Consider the following 23,607-nt stretch of genomic DNA (forward strand, 5'->3'; position numbering starts at 1 on the left):
ATAAAGGATTATCTTATCATATCTATTACTTAGTTGTGGGCCTAATTGATTATAATTAGATTGAGATGCTAATAGAATCTGAATGTCTGTTCCACCACTGTACAGTACCATTGTTACCTGCACTGTTACATCTCAACTGTTAAAAAAAAACAAAAAAAAAAAACACACAGCTTACCATAACATTAGTAAAACGGTGTTACTGTGTCTTTAACCAGGTGAGGTCAGGGTGTGGTTTATTCGTGCCAGTGTTTCCGGATCAGTGTGCGCTAATAAACAATGCACGTTGACTAAATCCCTCGCAGAGAGCGAGGTCGAGTCACGTCGGACTGGTCACCCCTGCTGACACTGTAGTGTTTATAATGGGCGGACTGGTCTCCAGTGTGCTGCTGTGCGTGACAGACAGGCTCCCACGGGTGGACTAGTCGGACTGGTTTGGACTGGAAGCCTTGTATAGGAAAGTTATGATGGAGATAGTTATAACTGTAGCGCTTCTACTATTGTGTTTATCTGCGACAGGTGAGTTTATTTGAACATGGCAGGTAACACAGGTGAGTGCGGAAATCCAACTTACCTTGTTTCTTGTCTCCCCCTTTTTATTAAAGAGGCAGTTAGTGAAAGTGAGTTTTCCGAAACGACCCTGTCAGCCGCGCCGGGCGACATCGCTCAACTTCCGTGTTACACTCTCGGTAATGTAACACCATCTTTAACGACGTGGACGAAAAACGGACAAGAAGTCATACGAGGTGGCGGCTCATCCCCGAGCTACGCTCCCGCGGGAGATCGCTTCACGGTGCTGTATGATGGGAGTCTGAGCATCAAGGAGGTGATACCTGGAGACGAGGGCAGCTACCTGTGCAACTCCAGGCTGCCAGGCAACAACACCTTTCAGACACGTGTCCTGCTTCAAGTCACCAGTAAGTTGATTCTTGTACGTCCAGTATGAATGGTGGGTGTTTCTTTGTTCGCTAATTCACTGAAGCAGCATGTGTAGAAAACACAAACTGATTCATTTACAAAACAAGCAATATAGTCATTTGGAAACATGGTGGTGGAGGATGTAGGGGAGACTGGGACCAAACGCAACACTTTTACTTTGATACCATGTCAGAGTTACAGGAATGAGAATGCTTGATATCAGAAGTTGGCATGTTTCCTATAGAACTTACAACTTTATTTTTTATGCCAGATGTCACATCTGACAGAATAGGTGGGGCCAAAAAAGGAAATCTGTTATTAAAACTATGTTATTAGGTGGATGAAATATAGAGCTCACTAGCTCTCTGTGTTACACTGCTGGGAGCTCATTGGAGCCTTCTGTTATCAGTACTCTCTTTGCAAATGCTCTTCCTGCAGTGGAGCATAATGGTGCATGGTCAAAATGTGAAATAAGAAAAACACACTATTGTGATAAAATACCAATTACAGTAAAAGGATAGACTAAGTAATACAGACAAATTAATTGTCTACCAGGCATCAGGGTGGAATGGCAAAACTGTTAATCCTCATGCAGCTAATTTGGTCCTTTAAAGTTCCTTTAAGTTATCTTGAATAGTGTGGTATTTAGTTTTGAAATGATCATTTGATCGGTGTTGGCTGAGTGTTGATCATGTGATTGCAGTTACATGAGGTACAGGTGCGTCGGGGGCCCCTAAGGGCCCCATAAGGTTTATTTTAAGGTTTAAGGTTTATTTTATGTGTGTTCCTACATTGTTATTGGTGTCATTTGTTGTATTTTTGCTCTGTGTCCACACTTTAATCACTGTTAAAACTTAGATATTACCACTGAATGTGATCAGGCTGTAAACGATGCTGGTGCGCCGCTCCCCAGTGGACATGCTGGACACTTCCAAGTGATAATTGCTTTGAAAATGAAACCAAAATCTCTGTAATTCCATTAACAATTTTCAGCAAAGTGATTTCTAATCGAATTAGTTTTCAAATTCGAGTTTCCCGTATTAATGTCAAATTAAATGTTCTGACTCGACGTCTGTTACATCAGGTTACCGCCAGCTGCTGCTGTATCACTGTGCACTGCCTCATCAGCAAGCATCGTATAAAGATTACTTCTCATTTAGTAAAGATTTCAAACATTAACTCGAACGACGACAAGTCACTCTACTTTACATGTAACGAGACTGTATAACTGTAAGTTCTTCTGTATTTTTAGAGCTGCCAAGAAAATTTAGTTGTAGCATCTACAGTGACAATAAATCTTATTTTATGTTAACACACTGCAAATATTTCTTTCAGATGGTCCAGAAAATGTATCTGTGTCCATTGGTCCTGCCACTGCCCTGTCCAACGGGACGCTCATTACCTATCGCGGCTCGAACGTGTCCTTTAACTGCTCTGGTTCCTCGTACCCCTCTCAGCAGCTGACCTGGGCCTTCAGGGGGGACTCGTCCAGCAACGACTCGCTGGTTTCAACCTCTGGATCCTGGCTGGACTTCAGGATAGAAGACATTCAGCCCAGTGCGCAGGGAGTTTATAGCTGCATAGCCAACAACACGGTTTCTCATCAGGAGGTGAATAAGAGCGCACAGCTGTTAGTATACTGTAAGTAGTAGAATACCTGAAATACTCTGTTGTAGAAAAACTGTGTGATAATGCCACAGAAATGAGTTTTGTAGGACTATGTATGTATTTGTTATGTGCATCATGCATTATACAGTGATGCATAAAGCAACACTTCATTTCAAATGTTTCACTGCTGGTGAGAGACATAAAGCAACACTTTATTTCAAATGTTTCACTGCTGGTGAGAGTACAAAACCTGATATTTGGCAAAACACATCTTTAGTGCATCAGTGTTTGATGTCATCTTAACACAAGCAGCTGCACAACAACAAAATCTAGACCAAAAATCAATAAACAAGACTAAGAATTCATCAGTCAGATGTATTTTTAAATTACATTTTGTTAGAAAACCAAGTGAAAGTATGAAAGCTGTTGTTCTTTAAAAAGATTCACATTACCACAGTCCTTAGTTCTAATTCAGTTCCTTCCAAAACAAACAATGAAAATGCCTCTGAGTTTGCAAGATTGCAAAAAGGAAACAAAATAATAAACAAGAACATTTTGTATACAGACAACAACCCTAACTCCATAAAATACAGAAGTTTTCAACCCCACCCTGACCCTCAAAAAGGTGGAAAAACACAGAAAATATGATGAAAAACATTCTGGTATTTGTTACGTTATTAATGATGTAACCAACGGTAAGGCTTCATTATTTGAATTCTGTATTTGATGTAACCCTGTAGCTGCTGTCGTTGTCAGGTAATCCAGCTGCAGTAGTGACAGCGAGGTGCTCACTCTCCTGGCTGCTGTATAAACTATAAACTATTTTCTTCTTAACTAAAGAATTGCTATCTTTTTTTTGCCAGTACTCAATTGAGACACATTTTGATCAGATTTCAAAAAAAGTTTCCAGTTTATTACCCAGCTCTAGTTTAAAAAAAAAAAAAACTGTACCAAGGTCTGATCCAAAAGGGGGGGAGCTGCGTTAAACCACCACAAAGACCAAAAAAGGAAACTGATTGTATTATTGTTGGTTTCCAGTGCAGTCATTAATAGAGTATGTGAGCCGCACTCTGAGGCTCTTCATCAAAAAAGCCACATTCAATCTCCTTTGACTTAATCTTGTAATAAAACGGTTTACTGAGTGTGACCAGTTAATCCATAAAGAGGCTTGTGGTCTACCTTTCAACAGTAGCGCACAGTGAATGAAATGCACAGGTGTAATCTCTGGGGAGGCAGTAATAAGTAGGTAAGCAGATAGTGGGGAAAAGAGGAGTCATTATTTAGTAACAGCTGAGGCCAAGGCTAGTGAAAATTGAGAATGTGAAGTGAAGCAAGCAGAAGGTGAAGAAGATTCATCTCTGTAAGAACAACTCATCAGCTAGACAAAGTCACTGTGATGTTAGAATAACTTCATATGTGTGGCCTCTGTTAAATTAAATCATTAAACTGCAGTGTGAGGAGGGGGTGGTCATTTGCGGTCACTGGGCTTCCTGGATTCTCACCACAGCATTTTCTGTTTTTGCTGACTGCCTTTTTCCAGTTACTCCGACTTTTCTACAGGACTGCAAGCTCCAGCCTTTTGCCTGTTGATTTCCACTTTTCACCTTGTATGTAACTTCATTAACACATTAACTGTGAAGGTGCTGCCTGCAAAATATGAGGCACCATTTGCACCGGTCTCACCATCCTTCTCTGGACATAGAGATGATGACCCTACACAATCTGGATATTTAAATGACTGCAAAGTGCACAGTGTCTTTCTGTAGTTTTTGTTACTAATGAGTTTTTTTTTGTCCTGTCTAGACATCCCAGACAAACACCCTGAGTGTATGTGGGTGGCAGCACAGTACCCCTCCCACATCCAGTTTAACTGCAGCTGGTTTGGTGCGTATCCCACCCCAACGCTGCACTGGGAGCAAGACCAGGATGATCAGGGATCTAGCTGGAAAGCACATGTCTATCCATCGGAAGTGACGGACAACCTGTCGCTCCCTGCTGTCCACTGGGCGAACTGTGAGGTGCATGGCCCAGCACCCGGCGATCGCCCTGGGAAAGGAGAAGTCGTGTTTGTTAACCCTCAGTAAGCATGTTGTGGTGATAGAGCCTCATAACAATCCTGAGATGTGCAGCTGTCGAATCTTTTATGTACCAGAGCCACACTGAGACTTGGCACTATAGAAGGATTGTGGCTATTGCTTACTCACGCTCAGTATTCTTAGTTCTGGCATTGCTTTAATTTAAAGCATTGGTTCACTTCTATTTTTCTCAGTTACCACTGGTCGAGCATAACCTTGCAGATAGTTTTGGTTTTGTTTGTTCAGGTTTTGAGATAGTTGTCACTGACCTTTCTACCTCTGAACCAGTATAGTCTTGCTCACATGATCGAAAAAAAAATAGCATTTTAAAAATTTGTATCAGACACAGCAGCAGCATCTCTCTCTCTAAACAAATAATCCATAGACTTTGTTCATATGTTTGTGGAGTAACAGGGACACTTTCACAGTGGATGTACTGTAACTGCTGAGGCTTTGAGATATACATCTGAGATTTGTGCCTCCGCCCAAGTGCAATGGGCTTTGCTAGGATTTTGTTTCCAGTGTACACAGTATTTAAAACAGGGGTGGCCAATTCCAGTCCTTGAGGGGCGCTGTCCTGCTTGTAACTATCCCTGCCTGACCTGCTGCTGATTACCTGGCTCAGGTATGTTCAGTCAGTCAGAAGCTGGAAGATACCATCTTAGATGAAAGTGGAGTGAGGAAAGATAAAGTGAATTGGTATCTTCCAGCTTCTGACTGAACACACATGAGCCGGGTAATCAGCAGCAGGTCAGGCAGGGATAGTTGGAAAACAAGCAGGACAGCGGCCCTCGAGGACTGGAATTGGCCACCCCTGATTTAGAAAGTACATTTTTAAAAAACCTAAAGAAAACTTTCTCTCCATTTGATGGCCGTCACCCTGGCTAATCCACAGAACCCACAGCAGACAGTCTTCATAGGGGCTACTCGTTTGGAAGACAGTAGTTAGAGCTGAAGGTGTTCACAGCTCAGATGTGTGGACTGTCCCGACTGTCTGACAGTGTTTCTGGAAAGAGTTTTTCCTGCATAATTCTAATAAGGCTACACCAGAAACAAGATCCCATTTACCCCCAGTGCACTGGGCTAAAGGCAGAAATCTCAAAGACGGATATAGTCCCAGCAGATTTTGATTTGATTTATTCTTTCAAGCATATAAAACAGTTGATATAACAACACACATTTTTACACACAATCCAATATCAATTTGCTTATACCTAGTACGTGCTTGAATGGAGTAGGAAGAAGTCAGACTTATCCAGTCCTACCCCATGACATCATCTTACATTGGTTTGCAAGCAATAAATGATTCACTTCTACACACACACATATTATACTAAAAAAGAATATAACAGTGTTAACATTCTTACATCACACAAGTGATATACTAAAGAATGGTTACAAAATATACACCACACCCACAATGTTCCATCTAATTTATCATTGAGCCTGTTCTTGCATATATCTTGATTGACACATACCTTTATATTTATGTTGGTGTGATCCCTGTACCCCATCTTATGCACAATTCTTATCGCTCTTTTTTTTAATATATACAATGGTTGAAGTGAGCTTTTGTATGTATTTCCCCAGTTTTCAACACCATACTTTATATTCAATTGAAATTCATTGTCTAGTCTACGATTCCCAAATACCATAAATTTAGTTTTATCCAAATTCAGAGATACTATATTACTGTCACACCATTTCTTTATCTTCTCAAATTCCTCTGAAACCCATCCAGATAGTTGCTGTAGGTTTTCACCCGATGCCCATATGGTAGTGCCATCACCAAACAAAACTACTTTCACTAAATCAGAAACCTTGCATATATCATTAATATATAGCATAAATAATTTAGGTCCCAAAACAGAACCCTGAGGCACTCCACATACAATGTAAAATAGTTAGTAAAAAAAAAAAAAATTCCCAACCTCCGGCTCAGAGGTTGAATATATAATAGTAAAGGAGGGTTGTCTTGTGAGTCCCTGTGGTGGGAAGATACCATGCTAGATTTTTACCAAATAAATAATCCCTGTGAAAACCGCTGGTCAAATAAAACCAAAACTCTCTGCATGACTAGATACCTAATGATGGTTTCTAACATTGTGAGAATCAGACACACGTAATTTAAAAACATTTTAATTTTATTCAAAGGTGAAATTCATATTCCATTTTTCACAGGTCATTGCATAATGTATAGATTACACGTGACATCTGTGCTGCCAGGGTTAGGGGTCTGATTCCCAGGGGGAACAACTGGAATAAAAATGTAAAAAACAAAAAAATGATTTTAAAAGGAATAGTTGAGCATCTCCCTTCTCTGTCTCCTAGAGCCTCCATTCCCTGAAGGTGATCCACTGGCCATGGCTGTGGAGGCGACCAGCATAACTCTAACCTGCACTGAGACCTCGTCCATCCCCCCTGCAAACACCACATGGAGGAAGGGGCTCCAGCAGGAGGAAATTGTATCCGGATCAAAGTACGTCCTGTCTGTGGAAGGCCCCAACTTCAAACTGACCATATTCAACATCAGTAAGGACGACGAAGGCGTCTACTTCTGCCGCAGCGAGAATGTCCTCGCCGTCAGCGAGCTGGAAGTCTACCTCACTGTGAAGCGTGAGTCTGGAATGAGTGGAAGGGTTTGGGGTTGCAAGATGGTCACATGTACACTACCAGTCAAAAGTTTGGACACTTTCCCATTCAGTTCACTGGGAAAGTGTACAATTTGCATTTGTAAGTGCCTTGAGAGAGAATAACTATTTAAAGAGAAGAAGAAATAAAGACAATTTTTATTGTCAGAAGGATTGATGAATGCTTTACGAGTTGAACAAAGTTTTATTACATATGAACGGGCCATGGATTGAAACAAAAGGCCGTCACTGCAGGTGTCGACTCCACCTCTGGAATGCTGCTGAACATGCTGCTCCTCCCAGTTTCTGATTCTTTTTCTCCTGCCGTCTTGTTTTGTCTCCACAGCTTCCTCTGTAAACACGGGAGTGATCATCGGTATCTTTATAGCTGCACTGATCGTAGGAGCGGCCGCCGTTGTAGCTAAAACCGTTTACTCCAGCCGACACCAGATTTGCCTGGGTAACTTTCACCTATACCAAATAGGCACCAGAGCCACAAATGAATGCAACATATGACTCTGCACTAGTCAGGAGCATTCTTTGTACACATTAAAAATTTTATAAACTGTATTTGTTCACTCACAAAAGTATAAATGGTAAAAATTCACTAATTCTAATTGCACAATTTCTGTTCATATGTTTTGTTTCAGGAGGTGGCTTTGGGTGAGTCTCTAACAATTATCTAATATACAGTGCATGCATTTAAAGATTTTTTTTGTGCTCAAATCCATTAAATTAGTGTGATTAAAAACAGTTACTGTCTGCTGAAATCTTGGTTTATGTTGTCTTGTTCAGTGGCAGTAAACACCAAATTTTCAAGTCTTTGATAAACATGTTTCATGCGTTTTCTTCCTCCATAAAGGTTTTGCTGAGCAGATTTTTGATGATATGTAGCAGTACACTGTAATCAAGTCTCTGTGCATCACATTGCCTGGTTCCTGATCTTCTGGTGCATTCTAATTTTATATTAATGTTCCTGCTCTCTAGACAAGTGGACGACGACGGAGGCGATGTGCTGAATCTGGTGGAGTCCGACGACGAGCAGATCTTTCAGGATACAGTTCCCCAGCTGCCTCCATTAACCAATGGATGCCACACAACCCTTGTCCAGATACATCGGATCCCGTCAAATAGTACGCCCTCATCGTGGCAGTTTTACTTCGTTTCACAGTTTGGAAACCACTTGTACTGTATGTAATGTAAAATGCCCCCTTTTTTAGGTGATCACGAGGAGGCAGAAACTGTTGACACAAGTCCACAGCAACAGGAAGATACTGTCCAGACAGAAGAGCCAGTGGATCTTGTATCATTTTAGATGTGTGTTTTAGACAGGTGGTTTATTTTAGGTAAGTACCTTTTACCTCCACTGAGAATGTGAACTGGACTTGGGGGGAGGTGTCTATGAAAACAGTGCTTTCATTGTTTTTGTTTTTTTTTTTATCTGTTTTTTGAATTTTTGTATGCTCTTTTCTATGTTTGTTTTAATTGTACATTATTTTCAACATGTTGCTCTGATATTATTGAGATTAATGGAGTAAATGATGCTGTTTAAATAAAATGTGACTGTTGGAGTCTTGTTGTGCGCTGGGAAAATGGCTTTGACCATTCATACCATACATGCATCTCCACCCTGTATTATACAGATCACACTACTGTATGTCTGTCTTGGTCTAGAGTGTAACTCTAGATTTGAGGCGTTTAAAAAATGTGGTGCGGTCGGATTGTTTCTCATCTTACATGCATGTAAGATGAGAACCCAACCAAAATGCAGTTTTCACTTGTTCATAAAATTATTTGAGTCCAGTGATGTTTATCTGAGATCTGGTGAGAGCGATATACCTCCTGACTTTTGACTCTTTATCAGTATTACTAATATAACAAGACTTGGGGCATGGCTTTGTAAATATTTAAACTAGAGACTAGTGATACGACCTGAGTGTACATGACTGCTAAGCTGCACACAAACATGGAGTCATGCACTAAGTTAGCAGAAACATGTAGCTCTGCCATTATTAGACATAATCAGTTACCGCATTTATAGAAAAATATTTAGAAATACTGTGTATTTATTATTTGTTCACTTATTTTCCACACAAAAATAAAACATTTCCTGATCCCAGCTCTAAAGTGATGCTTTTCTTTGTCTGAACTGACAAAACAACCAATTTGCAGACATCACGCTGGACTTCTTGAAACTCTAAAGGACGTTTTGTATACAACATAGTTAAACTCAGATTAATTGACAAAAATAATGATTTAATGATTTTTTTAAATAAAAATAATTACAATATAGGTCAAAATGTAAATTTTAAGGAGCTGTGGTTTGAGGCAGTAGAGAATATAACTTAATTATCAAGATTTTTGAGTTGGTTTCTAAAGTCCGAGAGTTGAGGGTGTCGTGATAATGGTTTGAGGATTATCTGGAGTTCGGTCTGACATTTCGACGTGTTTTATATATTATTTCCTTGCATAAACAAAGTAGAACAACCTTTTGACAGCCACATCACTGGACTGTTCTCGTGACCTGTGCGGAAGCCAACGTGCGTTAAAATATAAACAGTGGGCGTGGCCATGACTTTGTGGAGTTACGTAATACAGAAACGTCGCTACGTTGGGTAATCCTGTACCCAGAGGTTCAAAGTGACTCAGACGACAGTAGAACATTCTGTTTCCAACACTGTGCACACAAACGCCGTATGACAGGAAGATTGGAGTCCCGGTTGTCTCCGGACGCTGTCTGCGTCTACGGCTGGAGTCACACGGGGTGACTGCTTCAGGAAGTCGGCGATAAAGCGAAGAATGTGGAGAAGAACATGATGTGCTCCACAGAAAACAACGCAGAGCCACAGAACACATGTAAGTCCCGTATTTCTGGAGAATTCTCGAGCTCGGTCTTGTCATCGCAACGCTCGGTCACCAGGCAGCGGGGTGTGGAGGAAACCAGGCGGGGAACCTGCTGCTGCCAGAGTCCGTGGAGGGTGAACCTGTCAACCGTTTGATTTATGCTGCCTTTCCGTCTTTTTCCAGCGTCCGACCCGGCTCTCATCCTGGAGCTGCAGACCAGGCGGCCTCCGTCCCTCATGGGCCGGCCGGGATGTGAGAGCTGGAGCGTGGACTTCTCCCCGGACGGAGCCTGGTTCGCCTGGTCCATGGGACACGGGATCGTCTGGGTGGTCGCCTGGCCTCTCGACTCACTGTAGGTGATCTACGTGTACATTAATGAAAGTAAGAGTAGAGGAGATGTGGGGAAAATCGGGCCACAATGGAAGAAATCAACACTGGTCGGTTTAGGAGACATAGTTTATATCCCTCTATGCATCATCACAGTCTCCAGTATCATCTGTGTGGCGTTCAAAGCCGCTGCAGGCAGGTGATGAATGAAAGGACAAAACCTGATGTGGCCTCTTCCAGGATGACAGTGCCTCCATCTGCAGGGCAGAGGGGTCACTGGATGGTTTGTGGTGGTGTGGCCTTCACAGTCACCAGATCTTATGGACCGACAGGTTAGACAGCATCTCCACCACCATTGTCCAAACACTAAATGAGGGAATAGCTTTTAGTAGAATGGTGTTCGTCCCCCCAGTAGAGGTCAGAGACTTGGGGAATCAAAGCTAAGGCGCACATGGTGGCCCAGCACCTTACTTAGACACATTGTTGGTTTTTAATTTTATTTGCCACCTGTGTATCTTCTGTATCAAACAAGTGGTGCCTTTAGGATTGACTGCCCACGACCTAGCTTTCTGAAATCACGGGCCTGAGCATCTACTACTTTGGCTGTACCATTAATGCAGATTTTAATCCATGATTTCAGCAGAAGAAGGAAAGTTTTCCTTTTCACAGCAGCTCCCCATTTTCACTAGGTACAACAACATATTGCCAACCTTTGCTACTGGACATTTGTCAATAGGCAGTCCTGTGGGTTCCTTTCAGTTGGTACTTTGGTTTGACAGCCCCCGTTACACCAGCCCATAGTAACAATAACCTGTAGTAGTAGCAATGTTCTATGCATCACTACAGATGGGTGTTATATGCTCCCTCTCGTGTTCCATTTAATAAAAAAGATAAATAACTCAGCAATGTAACCACACTGTTTGGTTGCTTCCATCTGTTATAATTGTGATTGTAACATTTCCGACACCACTTAAAGGCAGCATCATTTAATCACCAACTCCACCTTCCCACCGCCTACATGGGCGTCTTTCATGGTACTGTATCTGCATAGTCGATGCGCTTCTCGCCCACAGAGACGGTGAGAATGGAGAGACTGACCGAGGAGACAAGAGCTTCAGCTGTGGTCACCCAGTGTGGGGCCTCGCCTTCGGACCCAGGCCTCCAAAATCAGCTTCAGTGGCACAGCCAACTAAAACACTATCAAAAGGAAACAACGCCCTGCTTCTAGCCACAGGCTTGGAGAACGGGGTGATCAAAATCTGGAATGTCTTAACAGGTGAGATCTGAGGATGTGTTCAGAAATAAAATCTCTTAAGATGATTTTTAAATTGCTTTTTATGCGTTGAATAGGTGATGCTGTATTTGATCTCCACGGCCACGAAGGCGTGGTGAGGAACCTGGTCTTCCCTCAGAATGGGACTCTGACTCTCATATCATCTTCTCGGGACAAGACTTTGAGAATTTGGGACCTGACTCAGAAAGGTGTGTGTTAACTCGACACTTCTTTAGCAGCGAAATCCTTAAGACAATCTCATTTTCAGCTTTTCAGGAGAGTCATGTTTTCAACTCCTCTTCCTCCTCCTTCAGTTATTTGTTTATTTTTATTTATTTTTTGCTCTGTCTGTAGGTAAAAAGGTGCAGGTGCTTTCTGGACACAAAGACTGGATCAGCTGCTGCTGTGTGTCATCGGACTGCAGCATGATTGCGTCTGTTGGCAGATTTGACAGAGTAAGTTACATTATTGTAAGTTATAAAAGCATAGAATCACATTAGCAGTGCTTAAAGACAGTATTTTACTTTTGCGCATGTTGTTTTTATATACTATTTCTGTGTATAGACAAAACTACAGTTCTTCTTAGTGTCTAAAATCTCAGAGGGGTTTCCTTGCTAGTCTTATGATCGCATAATGGAGCTGTCCAGGAAAACGAGGGGAGGGGGAATCTGCCTCTACATAAATACTTCTTTACTTTCTGTTCTCTCAGCCTTATATTGTTTACTTGACACATTGAGAGCTGCTGTACCAGAGTCAAAATCTTCGTGTGTACAACACACCTGGTTGATAAAAGCTGATTCTGATTCTGAATGAATGGAGGATTTCTGCTTTTAGAAGCTCCTGTTTTTCTGGTAATCAAAGTAGCATTCCTCTTGCTTGTTAATAGTTTTGGAAGATTGTGTTTGCATTTATTTGATGGCTTTTGACAGGTGCGTATCAACCTAGTATGGGTTTAATTTAGCCTGTTAGTGCGTTGTCTGTCGCTCCTGAACGTGGATGGGTCAGTTTATCTTCAGCTGCTTCAGTGAGACTGAATCAGTCTGATTCTCTGCTCGACTTGTCTTCCTTACTCCTGGCAAACTGCACATTTGACATGCTCTCATTTGAAAAGACAAGCGAGCAGTTTAACAATGTGTAATGCCAGAATTTAAAATTACAGTTGCACCTTAAAATGTTTTGCATGTTTCAGCCTGTCCTGTTGACACTGAGGGAGTCACAGTGTTACTGAGAATCAAATGACCAGATTGTTTAGCATTTTACAGCGTCTGTGGGCCACAGGGCACAATGACTTTAAACCTTGACTAAATCCCATCTGCACAATTATTTTCCAAAAAAAGGAAGTTCTGCCGACTCATTAAACCCTTCCTGATTTCACCCTCATCAGATGGTGTGTCTGTGGAGTCTACGGTCGTATACGTTCATTAGGACCCTGACAGGCGGGACCCATAAGACCTTGCACCTCCTGTCTTCCTGTGACTTCTCTCCTGACGGGGCGCTGCTCGCCACCGCCGCCTTCAGCGGCTCCAGCTGGTGGATTGACCTCTGGGACCCATACACGGCAGAAAAACTGACCACTCTGGTGTGAGTGTACCATTCAGCCGCAAAAGTGACCAAATGTTTGGTGCTGTAACTGAAAGACGAGCACATACATAAAGCCTCTTAGCACAGCTAAGTGACCACGGGCAGCAAATGGATCTGCAACTGCACTTTTTTGATACATATGACAGCAATAAATATATTTACTACTGTAGGTAAATAGTTTCTTATTCAGAACTTGATTTTCCATTTGTTTTGTAGTTTTTATTTTCCTCCAATTTGAAGCCGGGGATCAAACACATCCTCTGTCACTGTTGAAGTGCTGCCTGACAGGATGTCCTGAGTCTTCTGTAGTCTGTGTTTGTCTTCTTGTTCGTTTGGTATATAATGTGAAACTTAACAAGCCATGATGACATTAAGAATTTCTGACCTCTGGCTACTTAGGATGGAAAAGTATGAACTTGGCAAACTCTTTCCACAGTGACTACTTTGAAGATTATGGGCAAAACCAAATCTCAGCGATACAGTTCTCTCCCAGCGGTTTGCACTTGGCGATTGTGACTGACGACAGGTGAGCACTTTGTCATTTCAATCACAGAAGTCTTGTAGAATATCAGTTACTTATGTGAGAGGATGCTTTCCTGCACCAGATAAATAGTTTCTGTTGTGTTTGCAGAGCTCTTCGCATTTGGGAGCTGGGAAAGAAAGACATGGTGATGCAGACGAAAGCAGACAGAGATTCTAATGGGCTCTGCTGCAAGTACCACCCACAAGGGGGAGCGGTCGCCACTGGGTAAAGATCCTCATGCATTAAAAGACCACTAATCTCTGGAGTGTCACAAAGCTGCTAAGTCTTTGTAGACTTAAGATGGCTTTTAAAAAGTTTGCAGCGTGCTTCTGTGTGACAGAGGCTGTGTTTAGCTTGAATTGTAGTGATAGTGTGAAAAAACATCAGGAACATCTGAAACTGCTCCCACAACATAATGCACTTCTCTGCTCTCCTTCCAGATATTTACCAGGACATGAATTTAAAACTAATGGACTAAGAATTCACTATTTTTAAAGGCAGCTAGTTTGTGGAATAACTTATTATATTTGCTTTTGATTTGCTTTCCTGTAAATTCCCTTGGGTAGTTGATCGATCTAAACGAATCTGAAGACACTACTCGGTCTCTCGGAACATGTCATTAAACGATTTCTCTTTTTTGACATTTTAAGAAAGTTTATTAATAAACAATCAGTAGATATTATGATAAATGGTTTGTCCACATCAGAGTGGCTTCTTCCTGCTTGTCCACTTTCTTAACTAGTAGAGGATGAAAATCAAATCCCTTTAGTTGCCCCTTCTAAATTAACTACCCTCTTTATAAAATTCCAATTAAATTGGTAATATGGTGGTTGACATCACAAGCAATGGGAAAAAGGCATTTACACCTCTTTGACAACATATCACATTTAATTGAAAAATAAACACACCAAGCAACTGAGCAGAGGTTTGACCCGGAGTAGATTTTTGGGGGTAGGTTGCAACTAAATGTCATGGTCTCTGTCACCTGCACAAACTAGGGAATTGCACTGCAAATACTATTTCATATTCAGCCTTTTGTATTTTGCCTTTCTGTTGTTCTAAAATTTCAGGTCCTTTTACAGCAGCTCCAGCAATTTTCAGTGTGAGCAAGATTGAGCCTTTTTCTAAGATGCACGTGTTTTCTTAAGCTCTGTGCCGCTAACCATGAAAGTCTCCCTGTCCCGTCAGAACCAGAGACGGCTACGTGAGGTTCTGGAGGGCACCCAGGACCGTACCCAGCCTGTGCCACCTGTGCCGATCCGTCCTGCGACACTCGGTCTCCACACACCAGATCGAGCCACTTCCTCTCCCCAAAAGGATCCTCAAATACCTCACCTACAGAAACATCCCCAAACACCTCAAGACCTGCTGCTCCTCAGAGGAAGTGGTGTTGGAAGGTCAACTATAAACAATGCAACAACATATTCACCATCTCAAAATTTTATTTGCTGGGTTCAAAGCTTGATTTAGCACAGGGCGCACCTCTTAATGTAATCGACTTTAGATGCAGCATTCCAACCTGCGGATCTCATTTATTGCACTACTACTGTAAGAACACTTATACCCAACGTTTACATGTTTAGTTGAATGTCTGTTTTATACTATTGTTAATTTGTGTAAATATTGAGTAAGTATTTCTAAATCCTGTTTATAATCATAAACAGTGCAAGCACTGCTACTGTAGCTGTATATGTTAATATAAGACAACAAACTGGACTTGTAGGAAAATGTTTTATTAAACAGATTCAAATGTATATGTCAAGTCTTATTCTTCCACAAAGGATGGACAGGTGACGGTTATATACAAATGGAAAAGCAGTGTAGGATCAATTCATTAAGTGCCCAGAGGATGGATATTTTAGGTGGTAAATCTAGAAATGACTGCCTTATGTTTTGTTCAGTTTGTATGCAGGTCAGTGACTCAGATAGCCCCTGTCTATGATTGCACACCACAACCACATGGAGGGAAAAAACTGTGAACCCTGAACACGTCCAGAAAGGACCTGGGACCCAACAGAACTTTGGCCATACTGTTTAAAGGACTGTTTTCTCTTTTCAAGGAGATACCACCTGAATTCCAGAGGGAGCAGGGTGTGATTTTTTTCCCTGGTGTAAAACAAATGACTGTGGCCATGTTGTTGGAAAATGTTCTCTTCACATGGCTGCGGCTAAGATCCAAGAGACTGAATTTCACTGTGGGGTAAAGTGGTTGATCTAAGAGGCCTCCCTGACCACCAGGTCCCTCACTGCCTGGAACGCTGCAACCATGGAGCTCAGCTGGATCTTCTCGTTGGTTCCTGAGGCGAGCCGGTGTCTAAGAGGACACGACACCAGGTGAGTCCAGAAACAAAAAACATCTGTGTGCCTATTTGTATCTAACATCAGCTTATGCGTGATCTCACTTACTCTATGTCGGCCAATTTGATGAGCAGACCAATCCGAATAGCTGGAGGAAAGTCAACTTGAAGGGGGGAAAGAAATATATAATTCACATACTTGTCCAGTACAAAATGATTGAATGACTGAAGTTGCAAAAGGTTAATGAACAGATACTGATGTAATAAAGAAACTGTTAAGAAATAATGGAACTCATCTTTAACCTTAGTCAACAGTAAAAAGAGAATCATCATTCTTAGTCATTTTAATTTGGGTCAAGTTAAACACTAAGAACATCGACACAGTACCTGGTTTAAAACGGTAAGTCCTTTTCCCGCAGAGAAATCGCTGATACAGTACATTTCTAATAGTGCTGCTGTCTGTGGCGTCCCTTACCTCTGTGTATGAGCAAATGAACCTCGGTGAGGATATCGTGCAGGGCCAAGCCTTTCAGAGTCTTAAGCTGAAGGATTTCTGTGAAGGTGTTAAGGACGTGCAAGAACACGAGGTAATGTGTGTGTTATTAAGCTGATCAAATCCCACAACACTGTACTAATGATCTTTTAGCAACAGGTAGCTTCTAAGAAAGAACAGTGTTGAGTGTACAGCACCCTCTGATTCACATTTTACAAGATGGAGAACAGCTGCTAGGTTCAGTGGAGCGTAAATAAAAACAGGTGATTCTACAGGTGGAGGATACGGTTGTAGGCTGCGGTGAAGTCTTTGTTGAGGGACCAGTCCAGGATGTTGGCAATGTCTGAGCGGAGGGGGTGGCCTGTGCAGGTGTACACTGTGTCCTCTGTCACTTTTCCATATGCCATACTGGTGCTCTAAAAGTCAGAGATGCAATACAGTCTTCTGCTGTGATACTGTGTTCTACAACATAACATGAATTAAAAACATTAAAATATCAAGTGAGTGTTGACACAACACCACAAGGCACTGGGAGCGTGGCTGTACCTGCAGAATGTTGAGCGATCTTCTCATATCTCCTGATGACAAAGTCACGACAGCCTTCAATCCATCTGGAGTTACGTCAATACTGCAACAAAACAGATGTAGTCAATCAAATCAACACAGAACTGTGCTACATTTGTGTATATGTATATAACAGAACAATATTTAAACACGTCTGCTGTAATGCATCAGCAATTGTAAAATGTTTTCATAAATACCAAAGACAAATGACATCATAATGAAAATGACTGTGTCCTTTGATTTCACTCGGTGGTTACTGATATAATTAAATCAAAAAATTCTCACTGTTGCAAGAATAAATCAACCTTTAAATGCCTCCTACCTCAAAGTGTTTTAACATGTGGATGAAACATTCACATACTCACTTCTCCTGCTGGATTACATGCTCTAATCGAGGGATCATCTGATCCGGGGACAGCGGGCCGAAGCGAAACCTGGTGCAACGGGACTGCAGGGCTGGGATGATCTTGGACAGGTAGTTGCAGATCATACAGAATCGAGTGTTTTCTGTGAACTTCTCAATCACTGAGGGGAAGGAGAGCAGGAGAAACCATATGTGGAAACCAGTGTTACATATAGACACTCTGCTCACTGTCCTCTCTCCAACTGCTGTGGAGGCGCCCAAGTAATTAAAATGACTTTTGCTGACAACATCCACAGATCTTCAGATAGATATTGGCTTTTAAAATGAATATCAGTGTGTAACAAGCAGATACCCTGTGATCCACCAGCAGCCAAACTGTCTGGCTGCTCAGTGAGCCATGTAGCTCACAGCAGGCCACGCCCTACCAAACAGATGGCTTACCTCGCCGCAATGCATTCTGGGCATCCTGGGTCATGGCATCAGCCTCATCCAGTATCACTAACTTGAAGCCCTTCCTGAGGACAAGAGGGACAGACAAAAAGGCAGCAGTTTAAATAATTTCCCATGTAGCTATGTAGTACATGTAAGTGCATTAAGGACATTAATGTGTAAAAAGAAGGTACGTGACAAGTGTTGTAGATGGAGTTTTAATCTTACTTGAAGATAGTTCTCGTACTGGCAAAACTCAGAATGGGCCCTCGTACAACATCAATACCTCTGTCATCTGACGCATTTAGCTACAAACAAAATGATGAAAATATCAAATCAGAGAGCCACAAGGCCTTGTCTCTAAAAAGCTGAAGCCTTCGCACCCCAGTACAACACCAGCTTTTGTAATCAGGAGTTGCAGCGTACCTCCAACACCATGGAGTTGAACTCTTTGCCCTTGTACAGCTGCTTGGCACACGCAAGGATGGTGGAGGTTTTTCCTGTTCCAGGGGGGCCATAGAACAGCAGGTGGGGAAGCTTGTCCTCGTTGATAAACCTCTGGACTGAAAAGGTAAAAAAAAAGTTTAAAAGGCACTATTTCATTTTAGACATCAGGAAATTTTTGAAACCTGTTTTTTTGTACTGTTAACTCATGATGGTTCTTACAATACAGACTAAAAAACACTGACAGAGAAGGGAAAGTTATCCCTAACCCTGTATTCATTCTGACAGTTCACATACTTACTGGTGCTCAGAATATCTTTGTGTGAGATCAGGTCATCAAGTGTCTGTGGTCTGTATTTTTCAACCCTAGAATATGGAGCACACTGTCAATCACGACAATCAATTCTCAGATATAACTAGAGCTTGCTACGATTTGAGTAATCAGTGTGCCACAGGACTGATTCATTTCACACAACTAACTCAAAATTACATACAACTGTGTGAAATCCGTAATGCATCATACTGATGTAAACTACAGAACAAACTCAATTACCAATAGGTTTTGGGATATACAGTATATGATCAACAATATCTGGCTAACGTTAGAGACTTAGTTGGAGCCACTTTTCAATTTGGCGTCTATATTTTTCCCTTCCTTGCACCAGTACATTCAATAAAATGTTCAGTTCCTATTCAGCGCACGCTGCAGCATTTCCGATAATCAAGTTGGTTCTAACAGTAACGAGGCGATGCTTGATGTATTATGTAGCCAACATGTACGCCGAATTAAAGAGCTTACATAGCTCCAGAATACATGCATAACAAATATTAACATGTTGTTGATACCAGCCAGGTAAACTGACATTAGCACACAGCGGACAGAAACCTAGTTGCATACAGCGACTAAAGTTAGCTGCTAAATTATCTTGAATCCATGGAAGGCAGATTAGCTGGCTAGCACCATTTTAGCTATCTTAAAACGACTTTAAACCCACCAAGGTAAATTTCTGGCCTGTGACGGCGCTTTGTCTGTAGAAGCCATTAGTCCCGTTAACTGAATTTAAGTCCAAGCAGGGTTAAAAAGCAGTTCTAAGCACTTCCACTCTACTTTTGCTAATAATTGCTGTGTTTGGCGCTCTCCACAACAAAGTGTGCGTCAATCGTCACGACGTACAACCAATCGGAGGGCTCCAATGGGAAGCGTCTTGATGGCATAATTGCACATGCTCACTGTAAAAAGTATGTGTCATAAACATAGACTACATAAGTATTTATAGCCTATATATATATTTATATACAGACTATGGGTATAAACATTGCAACATTGGAAGGTATTTTAAAAAGTATATACAACGCATGCACATATTTTTGGCTTGTAAACACATTTCTGAAACAGATGCACACTTGAAAACATCTAATAGAGGCTAATGTTGTTATAATAAAAAAAAAAACTTTAACCAAGAGTTTAATTCAATATGCCATTCTCTCTCTACTGGCCATCCTTTTCAGCTGAGCTAGGCCCAATACTGGCTGACATCTCTGCAGGTGACACAGAGAAAATGTCATAAAAACTTCCCACCTGTGTGCTCCCCCTGCCTCATGAGAGATGACATTGTTGTACACAGTTCAGACCCCCTTCTGCTTGGATCATTCGCACCTACCTCTCACTCATTTAGCTAGACCAAAGTAAGATTTTTTTTGTTAATAATTGTATAAAGTTATTTACAAGATGATGTTTGATCACTGATATGGTCAGTTACTGTAGGTCTGTGTCATTTAGGGGAAACAAACCCAATTAATTCTCCTCTTAAACAAACATCACTTTACTCCAGTAAGACCCTTTTCACATTGGATTAATGATTGAATTTTCACATTACATTAAAATCATGTGAAAATGCAAGTTCAAGACACAAAAGAATCAAAAAACCTTAAGCTCAAGGCTTCATAGTCTAAATGATTGTTTTAGCCCCGTGTGTTACCTCTCATCAACCCGATCCAGTGACAGCAGGTGCAATTCTCAAATGATTCAAAAATAATGGCTCTTGCTTTTTGCTGTAATGACATGATAAAGACAGTGTTGCACAATCCTTGTCTCCTCTGCTGTAGAGATTATTTTCTTCTAACAATACTGTGATTAAATGATCAAATATGTAAATACTTAGCAGGAAGCATGACTGGCCTGTATTTGGAGTAGCCTGCTATTTCATCCACTACCTGACAGCAGTTGTTCCCTTCCTCTTTGGCTTGCTACTTCTTCAAATGGAGCAGTGGTGTTTGAGAGTGATTTTCCTCCTCAGACATCTCATTTGAAGACATTTTGAGGCCTGATGTGGTGAAAATATTCAGTGTTTCCAAAGAAAAAAGCTAAACGTATATTAAAACCTAAAAAATATATGTACTGTATATAATACATATACATACAATTTTGTGTGAGTAAAACACAATATTTCTAATCTCTTTACACTGCTTATGAGCCCTCAGATTGTATTTATCTATTTATTTCATGCTGGGCTCTCTTTTTGTTATTGATCACTATGATCACGATTTCTTTTGCGAGAGAGAGAAGTAAGAAAACATAAATGACAAGTAAGAAGAGAATACAAACAACAAAAACAATCACCTACTCTAAAATATCCCAAATTAAAAGGTAAAATACATCCAATTAAATAGAGCTTTTGTGTTTAAATGCTGCAGCCTATAAAATGACAACTAAAATAAAATCACTGCATATAAAAATAGATTTAAGGGGTGTGTGTAGGCTGCAGTGACTGTATGTGTGTAGGTGTCCAGTATATGAGTGTACACGTGTAGGTGGGTGTAGACATTATAATAGTCATACAGAGCCCCTCATCTTTCCTCCAAACATGTGTAAAGTGTTGGTGTGGTTCCTCATCCAGGCCTGGAGACTGTCTGAAGCAAGGAGCCCACTGCGTTTGGCGCTAATCTCGCGAGAGCGGCCCCTCACGGCAGTGCCTGGGCGATGCGATGCTTTTGCTGTTGCTGTGGGTTTGATTGACAGGAAACATGTCGGTGTGGTGGGAGCGAACCGGGATGCAGCTGCTGCCAAGGGAGACAGGGAGTACCTGCATCCAGTCCACACATCAGCACCTTTAAAAGCACCAGGCTTCCCCCCGATACGTCTGCTTATGATGTTCTGAACAGCTTCTCTTTTTTCAACATCCATCTGTAACGAAGGGGCACCCAATGGATGCTGTGGCAAACCGTGTAGACCCGCTCGGTATCTCCGTACTGTGTTTGATTTAGCCTACAAGCAGAGATACCTTGATGAAACAGCAGGAACTACGAGGACTGTTGTTGCAATGGAGTCGACTCTCTCACGGCTCAAATCCCGTCTGTAAACCTACAACCTCTCGTTTCATGGCGTTTTGCAGGTCGCTCTGATCCGTGGGTTTCTCCACGTTTCTTTTTTGAATTATTATTATTATTTTTTTAAGTGCAAAGGGAAAATAACGATCACTGCTCGCCAAATTATGAACGAGGAGATGACAAAAAGCGAGGAGCAGCATCTTAGTTTGCAGAAAGCCTTGCAGCAGTGCGAGTTGGTGCAAAATATGATAGACATAAGCATTTCTAGTTTGGAGGGTTTACGGACCAAATGTGCCACATCTAACGACTTGACACAAAAAGAGATACGAACGCTGGAGGTAAGCACCCTTTGAGCGGAATGACTGAATTTCTGCTGTGCATCTCCATCTGAATCAATACGGAGGGTTGTCACCGTTTGTCATGTTGTTCTAGGCCACTGTGCATATTTATTCTTTAGTGCCTTTTCCACGACAAACTGGTTTATTGTTGACGGTGTTGTCATAGCATAAATATGCAAAGGTTACTGCTCGCTGCTATCTGTTTTGTGCAGTGCAATAAATCAAGAGGCTACGGGGCTGCAGTGGGCTGTTATAGACTTGCGCATTCTGCAGGTGGCGAGGAGAGAAGGTGGCTCTTCTCCATCAGAATATCTGAGGCAGCTGAGGCCTATAGGCAGCTCGTGTTTACATGCCAGCCTGCGCATCTATCCTCGCCGCACATCCAGGCCCCGCCGTTATTCAAAGCAGCAGATAACTGAAATGTTACTAAATGTCGTTATCCGTTTAACCAGCCCGCGGGGTACGCTGGACATCGCGTTACATAATAACCCGGTGGTGTGTTGGAGATACCAGGCCATTCAAACCAGTGAAACAGCTCCTTGGCCAGCGACGTGCTGTTACAGGACATACAAATGCCATAAAGGTCACTGACAGCTCTCTGAGCAGCACAGACAGTGCACGGTAAGGATGTTACGGTGATGCCTCTTGGGATTAAAACAAACACCACTGGGCATGTAAGGTTGCCATAAAATCACCAATGTGTGTGCCATCAACACACTTTAAGTTCCACTATAAATATGATTGAAATATTAATTAAAATACCAAAAAAATAAAGTCAGGTGAATATGCAGCCTCATATGAATATGAGGCTGCATATGATAAACGATATAAACATATATATTCAGTGCTGTGCCTGAGCTGCTGCACGACAGGAGACAGGGATGCTATCCAAGAGGAGAGGGAACTAATATCAAGTATAAATGTCCTGCCTCTGCATCCTGCCAATGAACAGGCTACAGTGTGAAGATAAAAGTTCACTATGTTCCCCGAATGCCTTGCAAAGCATTGTGGGTATTGGATTATTGCTATAAACATTAAGAAGTACAGAGATATTCCTTTTATGTTACAATATATTCATATTAGCCTGATGGAATCTTTGTGAATGGATTTTAAAACTAAGATTTGCTGACTTTTTTGTTCAAACTGAACAACGAGATGGACAGGGTATAACTTACAAAATAAGACAAAAGTAATAAAAGTAGTATAATCAGAGGGGATTGTAACTTTTCATTTGGCTGAAGATGAACCTTTGTGGGTGGAGCATATCTCATCCTAAATGTATATTTATGTATGTATAAAAACGACAACGGCTTTATTAACATGTACAACAATGGTGCGCATTAGATGTTCCATTAAGATATTATCCTTTAAAAAGTGATAGCATTAGGACAAACTTGTGGAGTTGCAGCTGGGGTGTTTGCACTGCCATCCATGTGGTCAAGGACCACTAATGGTGCTGTAGACTGTGTTAATGAGCCAGTTTTGTTTGTATCAATTGTTCTAACAGACTGGCACACCACAAACATGAGGGGTGATGTGAAACACACTGACACTGTCTGCAGAGGGCAGAGGCAG

General features: G+C 41.6%; 4 protein-coding genes across 8 annotated transcripts in view; 3 read left to right on the plus strand and 1 right to left on the minus strand.

Moving 5' to 3' along the window:
- The first annotated feature begins 186 nt into the window (after nucleotides 1-186).
- On the plus strand, nucleotides 187-8,830 carry vsig10 (V-set and immunoglobulin domain containing 10). The gene is given in 10 exon segments (XM_020598201.1): nucleotides 187-516; nucleotides 603-914; nucleotides 2,251-2,556; nucleotides 4,327-4,508; nucleotides 4,510-4,603; nucleotides 6,930-7,214; nucleotides 7,575-7,688; nucleotides 7,879-7,891; nucleotides 8,216-8,361; nucleotides 8,449-8,830. Coding segments are annotated over 10 exon segments (1,599 nt in total). The 5' UTR covers nucleotides 187-464; the 3' UTR covers nucleotides 8,544-8,830.
- Nucleotides 8,831-9,814: 984 nt separating this feature from the next.
- wsb2 (WD repeat and SOCS box containing 2) lies at nucleotides 9,815-15,530 on the plus strand. 2 transcript variants are annotated; one of them, XM_020598304.1, is made up of 9 exons: nucleotides 9,815-10,084; nucleotides 10,256-10,424; nucleotides 11,473-11,675; nucleotides 11,750-11,881; nucleotides 12,027-12,127; nucleotides 13,057-13,253; nucleotides 13,690-13,779; nucleotides 13,885-14,001; nucleotides 14,965-15,530. In XM_020598304.1, exons 1-9 carry the CDS (start codon nucleotides 10,042-10,044, stop codon nucleotides 15,182-15,184), a joined length of 1,272 nt encoding a protein of 423 aa, XP_020453960.1. In that variant the 5' UTR covers nucleotides 9,815-10,041; the 3' UTR covers nucleotides 15,185-15,530. The 2 variants fall into 2 exon arrangements, with proteins under 2 accessions (XP_020453960.1, XP_020453961.1); XM_020598305.1 differs by lacking the exons at nucleotides 9,815-10,084; nucleotides 10,256-10,424 and adding exons at nucleotides 10,433-10,453; nucleotides 10,640-10,731.
- An 18-nt stretch (nucleotides 15,531-15,548) lies between these two features.
- On the minus strand, nucleotides 15,549-19,601 carry rfc5 (replication factor C (activator 1) 5). Its single transcript, XM_020598306.1, has 11 exons — nucleotides 19,363-19,601; nucleotides 18,669-18,733; nucleotides 18,350-18,486; nucleotides 18,152-18,231; nucleotides 17,936-18,009; nucleotides 17,496-17,655; nucleotides 17,113-17,194; nucleotides 16,853-16,982; nucleotides 16,549-16,626; nucleotides 16,183-16,237; nucleotides 15,549-16,090 (listed from the first exon to the last, which is right to left on the minus strand). Exons 1-11 carry the CDS (start codon nucleotides 19,407-19,409, stop codon nucleotides 15,991-15,993), a joined length of 1,008 nt encoding a protein of 335 aa, XP_020453962.1. The 5' UTR covers nucleotides 19,410-19,601; the 3' UTR covers nucleotides 15,549-15,990.
- Nucleotides 19,602-21,252: 1,651 nt separating this feature from the next.
- The window catches only part of ksr2 (kinase suppressor of ras 2), a 102,355-nt gene continuing 100,000 nt past the window's right edge, over nucleotides 21,253-23,607 (plus strand). For all 4 annotated transcript variants that reach the window (XM_020598245.1, XM_020598244.1, XM_020598246.1 and 1 more), the window contains exon 1: nucleotides 21,253-22,032. In XM_020598245.1, coding sequence (XP_020453901.1) covers nucleotides 21,859-22,032 — 174 coding nt within the window. In that variant the 5' untranslated portion in view covers nucleotides 21,253-21,858. The remainder of the gene's footprint in view (nucleotides 22,033-23,607) is intronic.

This window comes from Monopterus albus, unplaced genomic scaffold (assembly GCF_001952655.1).
Source record: "Monopterus albus unplaced genomic scaffold, M_albus_1.0 scaffold37.1, whole genome shotgun sequence".
In the NCBI taxonomy this organism is placed as follows: Eukaryota; Metazoa; Chordata; class Actinopteri; order Synbranchiformes; family Synbranchidae; genus Monopterus; species Monopterus albus.